Raw genomic sequence first — 16,560 nt, forward strand, 5'->3', positions numbered from 1 at the left:
TGAAAGGCTGCTCAAGTCTACCATGTGATCTAGTGTAGTAAATCTCTGAAAAATTCTGATGAGGGTTATCTCAGGATTCCCAGACCTGGAATCCCAGTTTTTGAAATCTTGGCATGCCATAGTTAGCACAGGCAGTGACCTCTAGCAGGGAGATGTTGATGGGGTAATCTAAGTACAGTTCCACTAGCTAGGGTAGAGTCAGTCCCTAGGTAAGTGAACAGCATTGAGTTTGGGCGGTCTGGTAGAGGAGATTGATGATCATCTGTTCATGAACACTCAAAGACATTTCCTGTACATCTAGTGCTTTCTGCTATTTCTGAGTTTCTGTGCAGATCCCTGATTCTTGCAGCTGGAAAAATGGCAAGATGAAGCAAAAACTACATTACTTTGGGAGAGTTGACAATTCGCAGTTCTTTCCCCATTGACTTTTTAGCCATGGACAGAAGGTTTCACGATGACTGCTATTCTATTGCAATGATTAAAGGCAGAACCATATGTTACAATGAAGACATTGGGTTCTGAGCCATCCCATGTTTTCTGTGTTATCCAGCTGGGCTCCAGGAACAGAAGTAAACCCAGGGAAGAATCAATAGGCGCAGGAGGTGTTCCTTCCTTCTGGCTCTCTGCTGCAAAGGCTTCCTCCATTTCCACGTTTTATTACCTGCTTGAGAACCCATGTTTATAAATGTAATGTGTAGTTGCAGCCTACAGGCAAGGGGGAAATGGCATTGCCAGTCATTCACATAGGCTTTCTCTCACACATGGCATTCCGTAGCATGGCTTTAGCTTACTAGAGGTTCCTTTGATTTAGATAGATATAAACTTTATTTGCATTTGCCACTAGATTTAAACAAACAGAGAGATTTAAAAGTGTTACCCAGGCATTTGATGGCTGAAAGTCCTGTGCCTGGCAACCCTAAAATTACAGTATTAGTTTGAGGGTAGGTGGTTCCTTTCATGAGTTCTTAACTCTTTTTAGAAGTTTAAATTTTACTGTTTTAGTATTGACATATTTGCCACTCTTTGAAGAAGAGCTGGCATATAAATTTAGTAAACATATAATGAATAATAAAAAAAGACTTTCAGTGTTTTCTCACTTGAAAATAAATGGCCCACACACCAAAACAAAAAAATTAAATTAAGCAAAGTACTGTTGATTAAATAGTACTTATATGCAAGTAAATTTAAGGACTTTTTTTTTTTTAAAAAAAAAAGCAAAACCTTCTTTGGCATAATGTGATACATTCGGAAATTCCCTTCATCCTTGAAGATGTAGCTGTTTGATGTGACTCTCAGCCTGCCAGACGGGATATATGTGTCTTATCAAAACCAAAGGGCGAGACAGCTAGTGTCAAGAGTGGTGAAGGTTGTCAAACGATGAAAGAAAAGCTACTAATTCAAAATGTAAAATGTAGCCTGTCGCCTCCACTGCAACATAAAAAGGGCTGTTACTCTGGGAATCCAAGAGGTGATTTTGTGGAAATGAATGCAAGATGAGGAACTGGTGCAGGCCGATGGTTGCTGCAAAAAAACCCCCAAAAAACAGCAGGACCTGGAGGTCTGTTTGCATAGCTTTTGGGGAGGGTTTTTTTTTTTTTTTGGCTGAAGTCTGACAAGAAGAGAGATGACTCTGGACAGAAGTATTAGAATGAAAAATGTTCCTGGAGCAAGAAAATGCAGCTGTGAAGAGGGATGGCAGGGCTGTAGATTCAAAATAAGAGCAAAATGGATAAAGTTGGTAGCAGTGCAGAAGCTTGCGCAGGATTAATTTGTCTTAACAACTTGGGCCCAAAGTAGGCTACCGCAAGGACTTCGTGGTTCCTTATGCTCCACCTCAATCACTTAGATCTTCTGATGGGGCAGTTTTGGTGGTCCTCCATGCTCCCTGAAGTTTGGCCAGCCTTTATCAGGGACCAGGTCTTGAATGTGGCAGGCCCTGCCTTCTTTTGGACATCTTTTAAAAGCTGTATTTCATTGACAGACCTTTGGAATATGGAATATGATTTTTTAAATTATTTTACCAATCAGTCTTTAGTAGTTTTTTTTAAAATTTATGCCATCGTAGTATTCTGTTTCGTAATATTACCGTGTTTCTCCAAAAATAAGACACCGTCTTATATTTAGTTTTCCTCAAAAAACCCCACTATGGCTTATTTTCAGCAGATGTCTTATAGTTTTCCTCCTCCTCCTCCTGCAGCCAGCATTGCTGCTGCGCCTATCACTATGTCTTGTTTTCGGGGCATGGCTTATATTCCTTGAATGCTTAAAAATCCTGCTATGGCTTATTTTATGGCTACGTCTTATTTTCGGAGAAACAGGGCATATACACTGCCTTGTAGCATTTTAAATGAAATGAAATGCAATGCAATACATAAAAAAGGTCCATTTGTGTATCTCAGATGTCAGCACCACTGTTTCAATAGGACTTCCTGCCTGGTAAGCATGTTTTGGATTGCAGCCTCTGTGGGTCATGTTTTGCCTTAGCTGTCTGCTAACTGAGCAGAATTTTGCTTAATTACTACAGTTATATGGTTGCTCCCCAGATGGGGAGCAGCGATTCAGTTGAAAAAAAAAACTGGGTTAGAGGGGGCCAGAAGTGTTGTTACCTTTATATATGCACACATTTTTCACCCTACTTTAGAAGGCAACGTTGCCGGAGTGAAGTTTGTGGAGATTTTTGTTTGTTTGTGCAGCCTCTGATGCTCTGTGAAATTTCCTCGGCACATTAGTTTTAAAAAGATTGTTTATCTAAACTGCCAGCTCTGCAAACCCAGCAAGGAACCTGAAAGTCAAGCTGTGTTCCTGCTTGCTCACCATCATTAATAATCAAGATTTTGCCGGCCAGATGCTTTTCCCAACGAAAACTTTGCCATCCTTCTGCTTTCGGTGAGGCTGCACAGTTGTAGGTCGAGAGAGAACTGGGAGGCTGAAGTGGGATGCTGAGATAGCAGGGCAGATGGATTTCCATTTGGGGTTCTGCTCCTGATGCAAACACCAGAAAAACAGCCCAGTTCATTATTATTATTTTGAAGGACCAGCAAAGGCTCAGTAGGAGAACTGACTCCAGCTGAGGGCAGGGAGAGGAAAATGGTCCTGTTCAAGGCCAAGGCCTGCAGAGGAAACTCACTGCCCAATTTGATCAGGGTCTTGAAAGGATACTTGCAGCCTAGATGGACATCAGCAGGTAGGCAGGAGGGTCAGGCATTTCCTGCAGGGGTGAGGAATCAGAGGTGAAGGGCAAATATTTGGGAAATCGCAATCTTAAAGCCAGTGATCATGCTAGTCTAGCCTGCAGTTGGCCAGTGCCAGGAGTGGTGGAAGGCGTCAGATGGGGAACCCCCAAGGGAAATCCCAGAGGAGGAAGGCTTAGAGGCCAGGGATTGGTGGTGGGACACCGAGGAGATGTCAGAAGGGAAAGATTGGGAGGAGGTGCTGGATACTGGAGGGACAGGGTTTAGTGAGCAGGAGGACCCTGTGACAGGGAGCAGTTCAGACTTCGAGGCTGAAGCGGGGGGTGGGTGGGTCAAGAGGCTGCTGAAGAATCCAGGGAGTGTCCCTCTCCTGCTGTGACAAGCTCCCCCTTTGTCTCCAAGAACGTGCAGGATAGTAAGGGGAGAGTCCAGAGTTGAACAGATGCAGTTTGAGACTGCTTGGGAGACATCCAGAAGAGAGGGAGCCTCAGAAGGGGTGGGAGGCCCCTTCAGTCCTGGCAACTGCTCTATAGGGGCAAGAGCTACTGGGAAGTGTAGCTGAGTTGTATGTCATTTCCTCGAATAAAGAGCTAACAGTCACTGATAGCTAACTCTGCTTCTTTGTGCTGACCTGCATCTGACTCCAGCCCTGACAGCCAGTCTAGGCAGGCACACACAAACCGGGCTGGCACACTTCCATAGTGAGCCTTGTGACCTCATACTTGGAGAAATGGTAAGACAAATTCATGGAGGATATGGCTATCAGTAGGGACCCAGGTGGCGCTGTGCATTAAACCACTGAGCCTAGGGCTTGCTGATCAGAAGGTCGGTGGTTCGAATCCCTGTGACAGGGTGAGCTTCCGTTGCTTGGTCCCAGCTCCTGCCAACCTAGCAGTTCGAAAGCACGTCAAAGTGCAAGTAGATAAATAGGAACCGCTGCAGCGGGAAGGTAAACGGCATTTCTGTGCGCTGCTTTGGTTCACCAGAAGCGGCTTTGTCATGCTGGCCACATGACCTGGAAGCTGTACGCCGGCTCCCTCGGCCAATAATGTGAGATGAGCGCGCAACCCCAGAGTCAGTCACGACTGGACCTAATGGTCAGGGGTCCCTTTACCTTTACCTTTATGGCTATCAGTGGCTACTAGACAGAAAGTCTGTGCTCTGCCTCCATAGTTGGGGGCAGCATGCTTCTGAATATAAGTTGCTGCAAACCACAGGGTGGGATAGCCCTCTTGTGCTTGGGAATTTCTTGTTGGTTTCCCACAGGTATCTGGTTGGCTTCTGCTACTACCTCCAAAATACCAAAAAAAGAGGCAACACGTCAACCAATTCCAACGGGCGAAATATATCTATTTTTATCTTTAAGACAGTGATCCAAGGTAATCATACTGTTTCGGTTTGGTCTTCTTCAGTTTTTTAACTACAAAAAAATAAATCAAATAAATATATATCATTAATTATGTCATACATTAAATTAAGACCAATGGCCAGCATGGACACGAGTCTATACAGTCCATAATATCTTAACATTGAAAAAATACAGAAAAATACAAAAATAAAACATACCTTAGTGTTTGTATACAATCTGCGGAACAGGGACCATACACATATGTAACCCCTGCTGCCTGAAGCAGGAAGTGGAAAGCTTAATATACAGTTCCACCACAGGTAACACCCTAGTTAATCAAGTTAATCAAGACAAGTTAATCAAGTTACATGCAACCTCAAGATCCTAAAAGTAATATAATTAGATGAAAGAATTCAAATCTAACTCAGAGTTCAGTCCTTCTGGATGAAGCGTTTTGAACATAAAAATAAATTGTGATTCTTTTTGTCTTAATAATTATACATAATCATGTTTAGCGTTCACCTTCCTCCTGTTAATCCACAATACGGTGTAAAGCAAATCCGAGTCTGAATGATTGTTAGCTTAAAAAATGCTCAACCAGGGGTGCTTCCCAAACCGCATTCCTAATGCAGGATCGGTGTTCACTGATACGTGTGCCCACGTGCCCATGTGTTGACCCTATATAAAATAAATTACATGGGCATCTAATTAAATATACCACCTCTTTTGTTTGGCACGTACTGAAATGGTTGATAACAAACTTGAATTTGGTCTTTTCATTATAAATCACCTTGGTTTGCAAGGCCAGAGGGCAAGCGGGACACCTGCCACATCTAAAATGTCCCACAGGACCCCCAGGGATACGGGCGCAAGATGGCCTGTTGCCTCTTTTTTTGGTATTTTGACTCAAGTCTGCAACACAGGGGTCGTTTCATTAGCACTACCTCCAAAATGGCAGCTTTGTCTCAAAACTTTATATGGTTCAGAAAAATGGGAGGGCGGAACATGGGTCACCAGGAAGGCACGCAAATGGCCCCTCCAACACCCCCCCATTTTATCTCTCTCTCTCTCTCTCTCTCTCTCTCTCTCTCTCTCTCTCTCTCTCTCTCTCTCTCTCTCTCTCTCTCTCTCTCCTGCCCTCCCTATATCTGATACTTTTAGGAAAGGTTGCAGAGAGCCATTTTTCTGGAGGCGAGATGTCGGAGAAAATCTACAGCTGCTTACCCTGCAGGGAAGGATGTTCTTACTGCACAGATGATACTCCCTGCTATGCACAGGAGGACAAGTATTTACGGCTAGCTATCATCTCATTCCAAACTCTCTGTATGCTGTTGGACTTCATAAGCATGCTCGTGGTCTACCGTTTTCGCAAAGCAAAGGTAAACTTGGAAACATTTCCCCCCTTCTAATCTTCCTGCCTGTTTTTTTTTAAAATGTGTCGTAAGTGTGCTTTGCCCATAAGGGAGTGACCCAAATTTGTCACAGTCAAAATCGAAGGTTCTGGTGTAGAGTTAGAGGAGAAATTCGTTTGGTCCACGTTTTGAAGCAAACCAACCTAATTTTTCATTCCTGCCAATCAGATTGTAGCTTTCATTTTTTTTTATAATTATTTATTAAATTTTCCAAAATAAACACATTTAAAATATTATACAAGACAAACAAACACATAAACAAACATTCAAAAATACAAACATCCCAAAAAACATGCTCCGCCGAGCTTGACTTCCCTCCCTCCCCTCAAAAGGTTTTCTAATCAGTTCTTATCTCGCAGTTCCTTTGTATCTAATCTTTAGGGTCAATTCGTAGGATTTATTTCACGCCTGCAAGTGTCTTTAAACCTTTACAGTTCATTTCCATATAGTCCACAAATTTACTCCAATCCCTTAGAAACCTTGTCTCCCTCTGGTTTCGAATCCTGCTAGTCAGTCTCGCTAATTCTGCATATTCAATCATCTTTGTCTGCCAGTCTCCAATTGTCGGTAAGTCCTGGGTTTTCCATTTTTGGGCTAATAATGTCCTCGCCGCGGTTGTCGCATATAAGAAAAGGGTACTATCCTCCCTAGTTATCTCTTGGCCTATCAGTCCTAACAGAAAGGCCTCTGGTCTTTTGGGAAAAGTATATTTAAATATCTTTTTCAGTTCGTTATATATCATTTCCCAATATCCTTTAACCTTTTCACATTTCCACCACATATGATAAAAGTCCCCTTCCTTTTCATTACATTTCCAGCACATTCTGTTACTCATTCTATACATTTTCGCTAATTTCACTGGAGTTAAGTGCCATCTATACATCATCTTCCAAACATTCTCTTTCAAAGCAGTACATGCTGTAAATTTTATTGTTTGGTTCCATAATTTCAACCACGCATCATATTCAATATTATGCCCAAAATCCTTAGCCCATTTTATCATTACCTCTTTCGTCAACTCATCTTTAGTATACCACTCTACCAGCAAGTTAAACATTTTGGACAACAATTTTACTCTGCCGCCTAGCAACTCTGTTTGAAATTTGGACCTTCTCTCCTCAAAACCAATTTTTTTATCTTGCACAAATACATCATTAATTTGATGATATTGCAACCAACTCGTCAAATATACTTTCACCTCTTCATACGGTTTCAGTTTCCAACCTTGTTCCGATTGTCTTAGAAAATTTTCATATGTTGGTCTCCAGATTGTAGCTTTCAATTGGATTATGCACTTGGTTGGATTTTGCAATGCGGTTTTGGTTCAAAAAAGTTCACAAAAGTTTGTGTTTTAGGGGGAAATTTAAAAGCCTACAAACATGCTTATTTTAGAGGAAGAATGAGTACAATTTATATGTGGTTTTTTCCCCATGCAACTCCCTCCCCACTGAATGGAATGGACCTATGTTTGGGTGCATGTGAAAATGACACAAAATGGAAACAGGTTGGTCTATCCATCCCTGGTCCATCTCTAGTCAGAAGTTAATTGCCCAGATCTGCAAAGTGCTGAATTCCAATCTAGTTGCCCCCCCCCCCACTTGCAATCACAGTCCTCTACAGGCCATCCAAACCTGCTCTATGTGTCTTCCTCCTGCCTGCTTCCCCAGCCATTAACGTTGAAGTATTTAGATTGCAGCCACAGACTTCTTGAAATAAATAAATAAAATATGCAAAATAACTACACAGGTACCAGAAGTCACCTCAGAACTGGCCCTACTGAACATCTTCCAAGATCATAATGACCATTCACATTATACAGAGCTTATAACCCACCTACTCTCAGCAGCCAGAAACCTCCTAGCCAGACACTGGAGATACCTGTCAGGAATAAACATGGACCAATGGTATGGGAAACAGCCTTACTAGAAAAACTAAACAATAAACTGAAACTGACACGGGGACAAATAGAAGAAGACGCCTTCACCCCAGTATGGCTACCGTTTATCACATACACAGTCCAACAACACAGCAACAAGAATCCGCTGACAGCATATGAATCAATCTGGCTAACCTGACCCAACAAGCCCTCCACCCATAGCTGCCAAGTACCCCGTTTTCCCCGGGAAACCCCCGTTTTTACTTACCTTTTCCCGGTGGTCCCCCGTATCACTCCGTCTCCCGTTTTTCTCCGTTATTTTCTCCTGCTGGCGGCCATTTTTTTCCTTTCCAATTTGCCCTTCTATGGGCACCAAAAAATGGCCACCGCCGGCTTCAAAAGTCGCATCTACGCATGTCCGGAAGTGCATAGAAGCGACTTCCAGTTTCGGCCATTTTTGGTGCCCATAGATGGGCAGAGCGACACCGGAAGTTGCATCGACGCACTTCCTGGCATGCGTACAAGCGACTTTCGAAGCCGGCTGTGGCCATTTTTGGTGCCCATAGAAGGGCAAAGCAACACCGGAAGTTACGTTGACACAACTTCCGGTGTCACACGGCTGCCAGTCCCGGATTCTGCAGTCTGGGACTTGGAAGGTAAGCCTCCACCCCTCACAAATGCAAACAAACCCCACTGCAGACAACCGCAGACAACCAGCCACACCCTGGCCCCCAATACCTCTCACTACCAAGGAAATGTAATAAATGAATAGAAAGCGAACCTACCCAGTTGACGCTGACACGAAACCACACACGTACACTATATAAAAGTAATAAAAGCCTCACCACCCCAGCCTTCCTCTCCCCCAACCTTATACTGTACTCAACACTAATGTCTCACAACAAATGTAACTGATTTGTAAGAAAGACTGTACAACCTGAAAGAGACAAGGCATGTACTTTTGTAAGCCAAGAAAATCTTTAATAAAAAAGAAAATGCTGTGACAGCTCTGTGCAGAACGATTCAGCCTTAAAATAGCCTTCCAGTTTACTCAGAAACCAGCGAAATCAAATGCCCATAAAATACTTGAATCCCACTGCTCAAATTAATAGCTGCAATCACCTCTTTCTATAAATAGACAGGCATTTCTATTTAGCTTTCCTAAGCAATCATTGCACAAGCAACTGCATCTATCTAACAGATTCTGTGTTGGATAACTTCCTGTCAGTTCCCCCAATTAAATGCCTGGCAGGAAACCTCGGAACAGGCTTCAACAACTTTACTGTCTCCCTGTTTTGTTTCCACCCCCCTTTTCTTTCTTTCCGTAGCAAATCCTTCGTGTTTGTCGTGATCATGAGACATGTGCTTGCTACAATTGTGATTTATGTTACAGAGAGAGTTGCCTGTACATCAGTCCTGTAATCCCATTACCGAGAAAAGGCATCTGTTTAACAGCCTGGTGGTAACTTATCTGAAGAGCTCTGTTCTAACTCTCTAAAGTTTTGCTTCATTATGGTAATACCATAGGCTTCTAATGGCTCTCTTAAATAACTCATACTGTTAAGGAGACATGCATCATGAATGGAAATTAGCCTCCCAAGTGTTCACTGGAAAAACAAAGGCAGAATGCTTTTAATTCAGGGAACATAGCTTTGCGATGGCCTTTGATCAATGAATATGCATGTCTGTGAACGTACGTAATATTCTGTTGTATTATGTATATATACATAAGCATACACAAATGAGATGAGTGTCAGTTGACATTTTAAATGGTCCTGATATGTCAATAAAGTAATTGTCTTGCGGCGGTGCACACACTGGCGACTTTAAGACGGGGTTATGGTTATTATATTCTCAATCACCTTCTGCATCTCTCTTTCAAGGTGATGTACATAATATCATAAAAAAATAGCTAAAAGGAGTTATAAAACAGCACAAATAATAGAGGCAAATGAATTTAGCAAACTATTCAGTGGAGGCCCCTGTGGCAGAGGCCTATTCATCCCGTTTGGAAAGCTTGACAGAACAAAAAAAGAGTCTTCAGTTGTTTCTGGAAGGTGCAGGTAGCTGGCGCCTCTTCAGGAATGCTGTTCCACAGAACAGGGCCAGCCATAGGCCAGATATCTGTGGATGCAGCACCCAGGCAAAGACAATTCCTGTAAGTGCAGGAGAACCTTGCTTCCCTGCCTATGCTCACACAAAGCCCATGGGCCCACGGCAACTATAGGAGAGGCTGTGTGTAACTCCCATATCCCCCAACTAGCCCAGAGGTTCCCAAAGTGGGTAGTACTGCCCCCCTGGGGGGCAGAGGGATTACTTAAAAGTCAAGGCAGGGGAGCACTGGAAGTGAATGACTATCCAACTTAGACAAGCTGCTATCACTGGATCAAATTCAACCATTTTGTTTAATTAACTAAACAAAATAGTTTTAATTTGCTTTTGAATAAATGTGCAATTAATTGTTACTGTTTTGAATTATATTGTGTTGTTGTCTTCCTTAGTGGGTTGTACAAACCACTATTCTGAATAATGCTTTTTACATGATAGGGTAGGGGTCGCTGGGGATGAGTTTATGGAACCAAGAGGGCAATGGCCTGAAAAGGTTTGGGAGCCACTGATCTTGCTCCAGACTTCTTTGTGTTGCTTGCGTCTGAAGGATAAGCAACTTGTAATCAAGGCTGGATAGCATTGTGGGAGTCACACCTATGTACCTGTGCATATGCACTGGGTGGGGAGAGGATTCTGTTGAATTCTCAGGGACCCTTCATCCCTCAGCACCTTTCATACTGCAGTGGAAGGTCCTTGTGCCTAAAAGCTGCTTTCTTCATATTTACATTTTCTTCCTTCATAACTAGATTAAGCACATTGGACAGCTCCTGGATAGCCCAGTCAGTAGAGCATGGGACTCTTAATCTCAGGGTTCTGGGTTCAAGCCCCATGTTGGGCAAATGATTCCTGCATTGCAGGGGGTTGGACAAGATGACCCTTGTGTTCCCTCCCAACTCTACAATTCTATGTTCCTCCACCGAAGGTTCTGGTTGAAGGCAAAACACAGAACACGCCACAGAACCATGTCATTTGAACAATTTAATTACGGTACATACAATCCACAGGTTGTTGGTTAACAATAGCAACAAAATCTGGTGTCAGCAAATACCGCCAGCATCTGCATGGAGGGATGTCTGACCGGTGAGCAAACACAAAGGAAACAGAGAATTCCATATCTGCATTAGCAAACCCTGGTTAGAGGACTGTTTTAAGCAGCTTTCCGCAACCTAATGCCCTCCAGGTGTTTGGGGCCACAACTCCTGGCTGTTGGCCATGCCGAAACATCTGGGATGCACCCATTTGGGAAGGCGGATCTTAAAGAATATACTTTGCCACCTTGGCTACAGGATTCCTTTCGTATCAGCCTGCAGTGTGTATTTTTAGACCTCAAGCCTTCAAAGGATCATGTATACAGTGCGGAACAGAGTCTCTATAGCAGAAGACACAGAGCAACTTATCTTCATCATAACATACCTTGACAGATTTACATTTCTTGTGTTAGAGAAAAAGATCAGGAGGTGGGTGAACGGAAGAATTGCTTGGGGAACACTAATACTCTTTCCTCCTGGATGCGATTCATTTGTGATTGATGACTTCTTGTTCTTTCCTTCCTCTTCTGCCTTTTCAAGGAAAACACACACACACAAATAAACCTCAGTTTTAAAGTGGTATCCACAGTCTAGCTAGACAGTTAGAGATAAACCTGGCCTTTGGCATAAGCATTTTTGACAAATATATGGCTTGGAGATAATGAAGCCTACTTTCCCAAATCAGAAGAAATATGAGCTTGCAGAGCTTTATATATCTACAAGGAATTGCAGAAGCACTACAAGGCTTCCAAAGTTGTGTGTGTGTGTGGTAGAAATTCTAGCAAAGTTGTTACTCCTGAGTATGCACACTCCAAATGCGTGAAGTTGATTTTGAAGGCTCAGTTTACACCTTCAAAGAGAATACATGGGAGTTTTCCTTTGGCTCATGGGTGGGCAATCCATAACCAATACACGGCCCTCAAAAGTTTATTGCAACCTGCAGGGACCCCCTGACATTTCACTGCAGCAAAACCTGAAGACTTAAGACAATGCAAATAAATTAAATAAAGATCCCAATTTCCCCCATCCTTTTTCATGGTTCTTTTTTTATATATATAACATCCTCAGAGCTTCTCCAAGCCCTTTCCAGTTTAAATCAGCCAGGTTCCATTTTTCCAGCTCGCCAAACAGCCCAGTCTTGCCTTGTTTTTGATTCCTTGTTGTAATAACAGTCCTAGAGAGCTAATTTCTTGTAGTCCTATTAATAGTTGTGTTCAGTAGCTGCTTGCAATGCTGTCAGTGGCTAAAGACACAAGAGTCACTGGCAATCTGTCCCAAGTGCTGCCCACGTGGATCAAAATGGGACAAGCAGAGTAGCCAGCAGCAACACTTTATTGCTTAATAATAAAAGCATGGGTGTGCAAATGGTGTGTTGCTTTGGTTTGGTGGCAGAGGGGGAAGATGGAATGCAGTCAGTTGGAAGACAAAGGAATGACTTTGGGAGAAAAGAGGGAAAAGTTAATTAAATGAATTAAGTGGGTGGGAGAGGGAGATTCACTTGGAAAGTATTCATTTACTGATTATACCATGTCCATGTTCCCATCTTGGTCAGACCTACTTTTCCACATCCGCCACGCCTACTTGACCATGTAGCCCCAGGAGAGTTGCCAAGGTGTCAATATGGCCCTCAATCCAAAAACCTCACCCACCCTTATTCTACCTGTATTGAATTTTTTTCTCTGAAATGCCTTTCCCAGTGAGGCCTGCATGATGTCGTTGTCGTCGTCGTCCTCCTCCTCCCCCCCCCTCTTTTTCTACTTTCCTCCAGCAAATCAGCCAGCTGGTTTTTACTCTGATAGTTTTATTGCTCTCTGCTGGTTTCTATTGCTGAATTTGGCTGCATTACTAGGCTTGCTTTATCTTGATTGTTATTTTATAGTTTTACCCTTCTTTAGGTTGTGTAATAAGCTTGTCCCCAGAGCATGCTAGCTCAAGGGTGGTGCATGCATTTTTTAATGTGCAACATGCACCAGAAAAGGCTACCGCCTACAAAAATACATACTGCAGGAGAGAGGCATGAGCCACATTTTGTCACCAACTCTTAAACTTGGGCAATTGGACCGTTGTGCAATTGTGCCCTCTGCCTCTTTTTGTTGCCCATAGTCCTTTTTATCATCTTGCTATTGTATGTCTTGTGTTTTGTATGAAAGCATTTCCTTTTGCGTTGTGGTGAAATGACTATATCGAGTGCAAAATTAAAGATGGCCTTCATATATTTAAATGCGTAACTGCCCCAGTCATGTAAATGGGTCATCAACATGTCCATGAATGCCAGTGTGGCTCTTCACCAGGGCCGTCTTAACCTTATCAGGCGTCGTGGTGCAGAGATCCCTCGGGCGCCCCCCACTGGCCAGGGAGCCCTGGCTGCCGCGCCGATTGGAGGCTCACGGACGGCTTTCCTGCAACAGCACCCGCAGCCTGAGAAGAGGCGGGTGAGGGCGGCACTGCCGGCGGGGCGCTGTGACTCGAACCGGCGTGCAGGGAAAGGGGAGACTGCTGGCAAAGCCGTGCAGCTCCCCAACTCTCTGGGGCGCCCCTGAGGCGCCAGTGCTCTGTCGCAACGCGCCAGTAGCCCCAATAGGAAAGACGGCTCTGCTCTTCACACTCGTGAAAGGTCTCAGTAAATGTCCTTTTAAAAATCCACAGTGTATGAAAGTTGGTTTGCTCTTCCTGCCCACTTCCTATTTGTACTGGCACATCCCCTTAAATATGCCCATACTCCATTTGGGACCAGTCACCCACCCACCCTTCTGTTCTGAACAGAAGAGATGTTTTAGCTCTGTGAGTGAGCATCCTGGTGGGTGACAGAGGTGCCATTCTTTTCATTGATGGAGAGGCTTGCCTGTGCCATTTTGTGGTCCTGCCTCTTAAAGCTCTTCTTGTATCTGACAGCCATTTAAGTGTTCTGCCACACCCCCAAGGCCCACTCAAAATGGGAAGCATCCAATGGAAAAGACAAAAAAGGGAGAATTTCAAGATCCCGAAGGGTAATGTACAGGGCCGGCTCTAGGTAGACTCCCGGTGGTGCGGGGCGCCGGGCCAGTAGGCGGGGCGCTGTGCGGCAAAGCCACGCAGAAGCCATGCTGCGCCCTGCGAGGGTGGGGGTGCCAGAGCGACCTGCTCGAGACTGCCCTGGTAATGTATGCAGAACTGCCACCATCACATTTCCTTTAATCTGAGGCAGGTCAAAACCCAGGAATGTAAATGCTGAAATATTGGCATTTTTGTGCTTGATATTTTCTCTTATCGGCTGAGTAGGATTATTCTATTTCCATTCTGCATCTATTTCACATGTGCTCATTCGTAAGTCTGTTCTGTCTTATTTCTGCCGTAATCTGTGATCCGTATGGAAATTCATATTTTAAAATGCATTTAAATGCCTATTTTGTCGCACAGTGCTTATATCATTGCATATATTATCTGGCACAATTCTAAAAATACTTTACCGGTATTCTAAAATTTGCATCTTTGCATTTTTATTATTATTCTTTTTATTTGAGAACTTTGAAATTCAAGGAAGTGTGCAATCTGAAGAACAATTATGTTATGATCCATGCATTATGATCCATCCAGGGGTGGGGGTGCGAATTAGGCTAGTTCGTTAAAAAATGTGGACTAAACGAAATCCTCCTCTATCCCCAAAGAGTGACAGCCAAAGAGCCTCTGCCAGCACCTTCTATAGTGCTATATCTGTTCTACATAGACTGCAGTCTTAAATATATTCACTTGTACTGAAATCAATGTAATGTACTTTCAAAAGAATACACTTATCACTGGGTCTTAAATAGCTTACCCCCCCCCCCTGTATGCATGAACAGTCCATGGATAGGCATTAAAAACTAACCATACAGGCAAGCTAGAGTTTATAGAAGAAGGTCCAGTAGCTGATGGTGTGGTGTGACAATGGTGCTCACCTGACTTCCCAGCAGTTGAGTTGCTGCTGTGATGGCGTGAGGAGGCAGGGAGGTTAGCAGAGCGCAAAGGCGCTGGCAGGAATGCCATATTGGCTTGGCTGGTGTGTTTGCACTGTGCTGACCTCCCTTTCACTTTCCCCATCTCTCTCCTGGTAAGCAGCAGCTGACTCAGCTGTTGGGAGGTCAGGAGTACCGCTGTCTCACCATACGATTTGCTACTGAGCAGGACACTTTCATACCTCTCTCTCCTTCCTTCTCCTTCTGTTCCATCCTTACAAACATCACAGTGACTTTTGGGAGGCACAAAGCCATTGCATAACCATCACCAGGCATTGCTGCTTAGGATGGGTTTAGATCCAGCTATCAGCCGACCGGCATCCGTTGTGGACATTAATATTCTACACCAACTGAAATTTCCTAGCACTGGGTTTTGATATCTGGTGCTCTGGCACATTAGCTTGAGCTGCCTAAGGAAATTATGCTGGTGTTTCCCTGGTCATTTTCCTATATGTATACTACATGTGCAGTCATTAATGCCAGCTTGCTAGCAAAAGTGTAGCCATTGCAGAGGGCAGCATGGAAATGTTTTGACATTAGATGACAACCTTCATTATGCCAAAGAAGCTGCCTGGTTTGTCAGCCTGTGGGAAACGGCAATGCCCAAAGACAGCTGCATCATTTTGGCAAAGAGATATTTAATGATTCTCTAGGGTGGAGGAACAGCAGATTCCCTCCTAGCACAATAAGCCGCTGAGTGGTCCCAGCAGAAATGATTGAATGGCAGCAAGAGTGCATTACTCATTGGGGAATGCCTAAACTCCTCCAGGTTCTGTTTTCCCTTGACCACTGCTCTATGCATTGCTGAAGGCTGTTCTGATGGCCCTGGTGGTATAGGAGAAGAGGCAAAAGAAAAGAAGCAATTTGCCTTCTGAATATTATGTACATTCCAAAATGCCAGTAGCCATGAATTGCATGTACTCTGATTCTGCAAGCCAAAATAGTTGAAATAATTAAAGGCAGTGCCAAAGAGATAATCAGGCCACTGTAAAGCAGTTTTGCTCCCCAGAAGAGAGTTTGGGGGCATTTTAAAAAGTAAGGCTTTTCCCCCTTGGAAAATTACATTCTAGAGTTTCAGTTCCCTAGATTTTCAGCTGTGGTGGACTGCTTATACTTGCTACTGGGTGACTGCCTTGTCTCAAGAAGCCCTTGGACTTACTTGATAGCAGTAGCAAAGCTGACTGTAAAAAGGAAACATACACAACTGATTAGAATAGCTCTAAAATCATATATCATGTACATTACCATCATTTTTGGTATCCATCTCTCAGCCTCGATACGTATATATCATAATTAAATTCCCCTTTAAGTTCAGATAATGATTTAAGTTCGGATAAAGGTTCATTTATATGTCGCAAAGCGCTCTCTAGTGAGGTGCATCTGTCTCCAACATTATTAGCTTTCAGGAGAAATTTGAAACCCCAGACATTTGGTGGCTGAAGAATATGTTCCAGGCAATCCTGAGATCACTGGATGAAATAATATTTTTAACTGTAGCTGTTTTTGAATTTTTTTGTTTATTACTGTGGGTGTGCTTGCAGCCTGGGGGTGGGGGTGGGGGAAGAAAGGGTGGGATATAAATTCAATCAGCCAGTAAAAGAAAATAGCTTGGGGTGAGAGAAAGG

At 43.5% G+C, this 16,560-nt stretch overlaps 1 protein-coding gene across 1 annotated transcript in view; it reads left to right on the plus strand.

Annotated features, from left to right (window-relative positions):
- GPR158 (G protein-coupled receptor 158) overlaps positions 1–16,560 on the plus strand; it is a 127,017-nt gene that overhangs the window by 68,261 nt on the left and 42,196 nt on the right. The window contains exon 4 of the mRNA XM_035129637.2: positions 5,701–5,918. Within this exon, the coding sequence (XP_034985528.2) occupies positions 5,701–5,918 (218 nt within the window). The remainder of the gene's footprint in view (positions 1–5,700; positions 5,919–16,560) is intronic.

Source organism: Zootoca vivipara, chromosome 12 (genome assembly GCF_963506605.1).
Source record: "Zootoca vivipara chromosome 12, rZooViv1.1, whole genome shotgun sequence".
Taxonomy (NCBI): domain Eukaryota; kingdom Metazoa; phylum Chordata; class Lepidosauria; order Squamata; family Lacertidae; genus Zootoca; species Zootoca vivipara.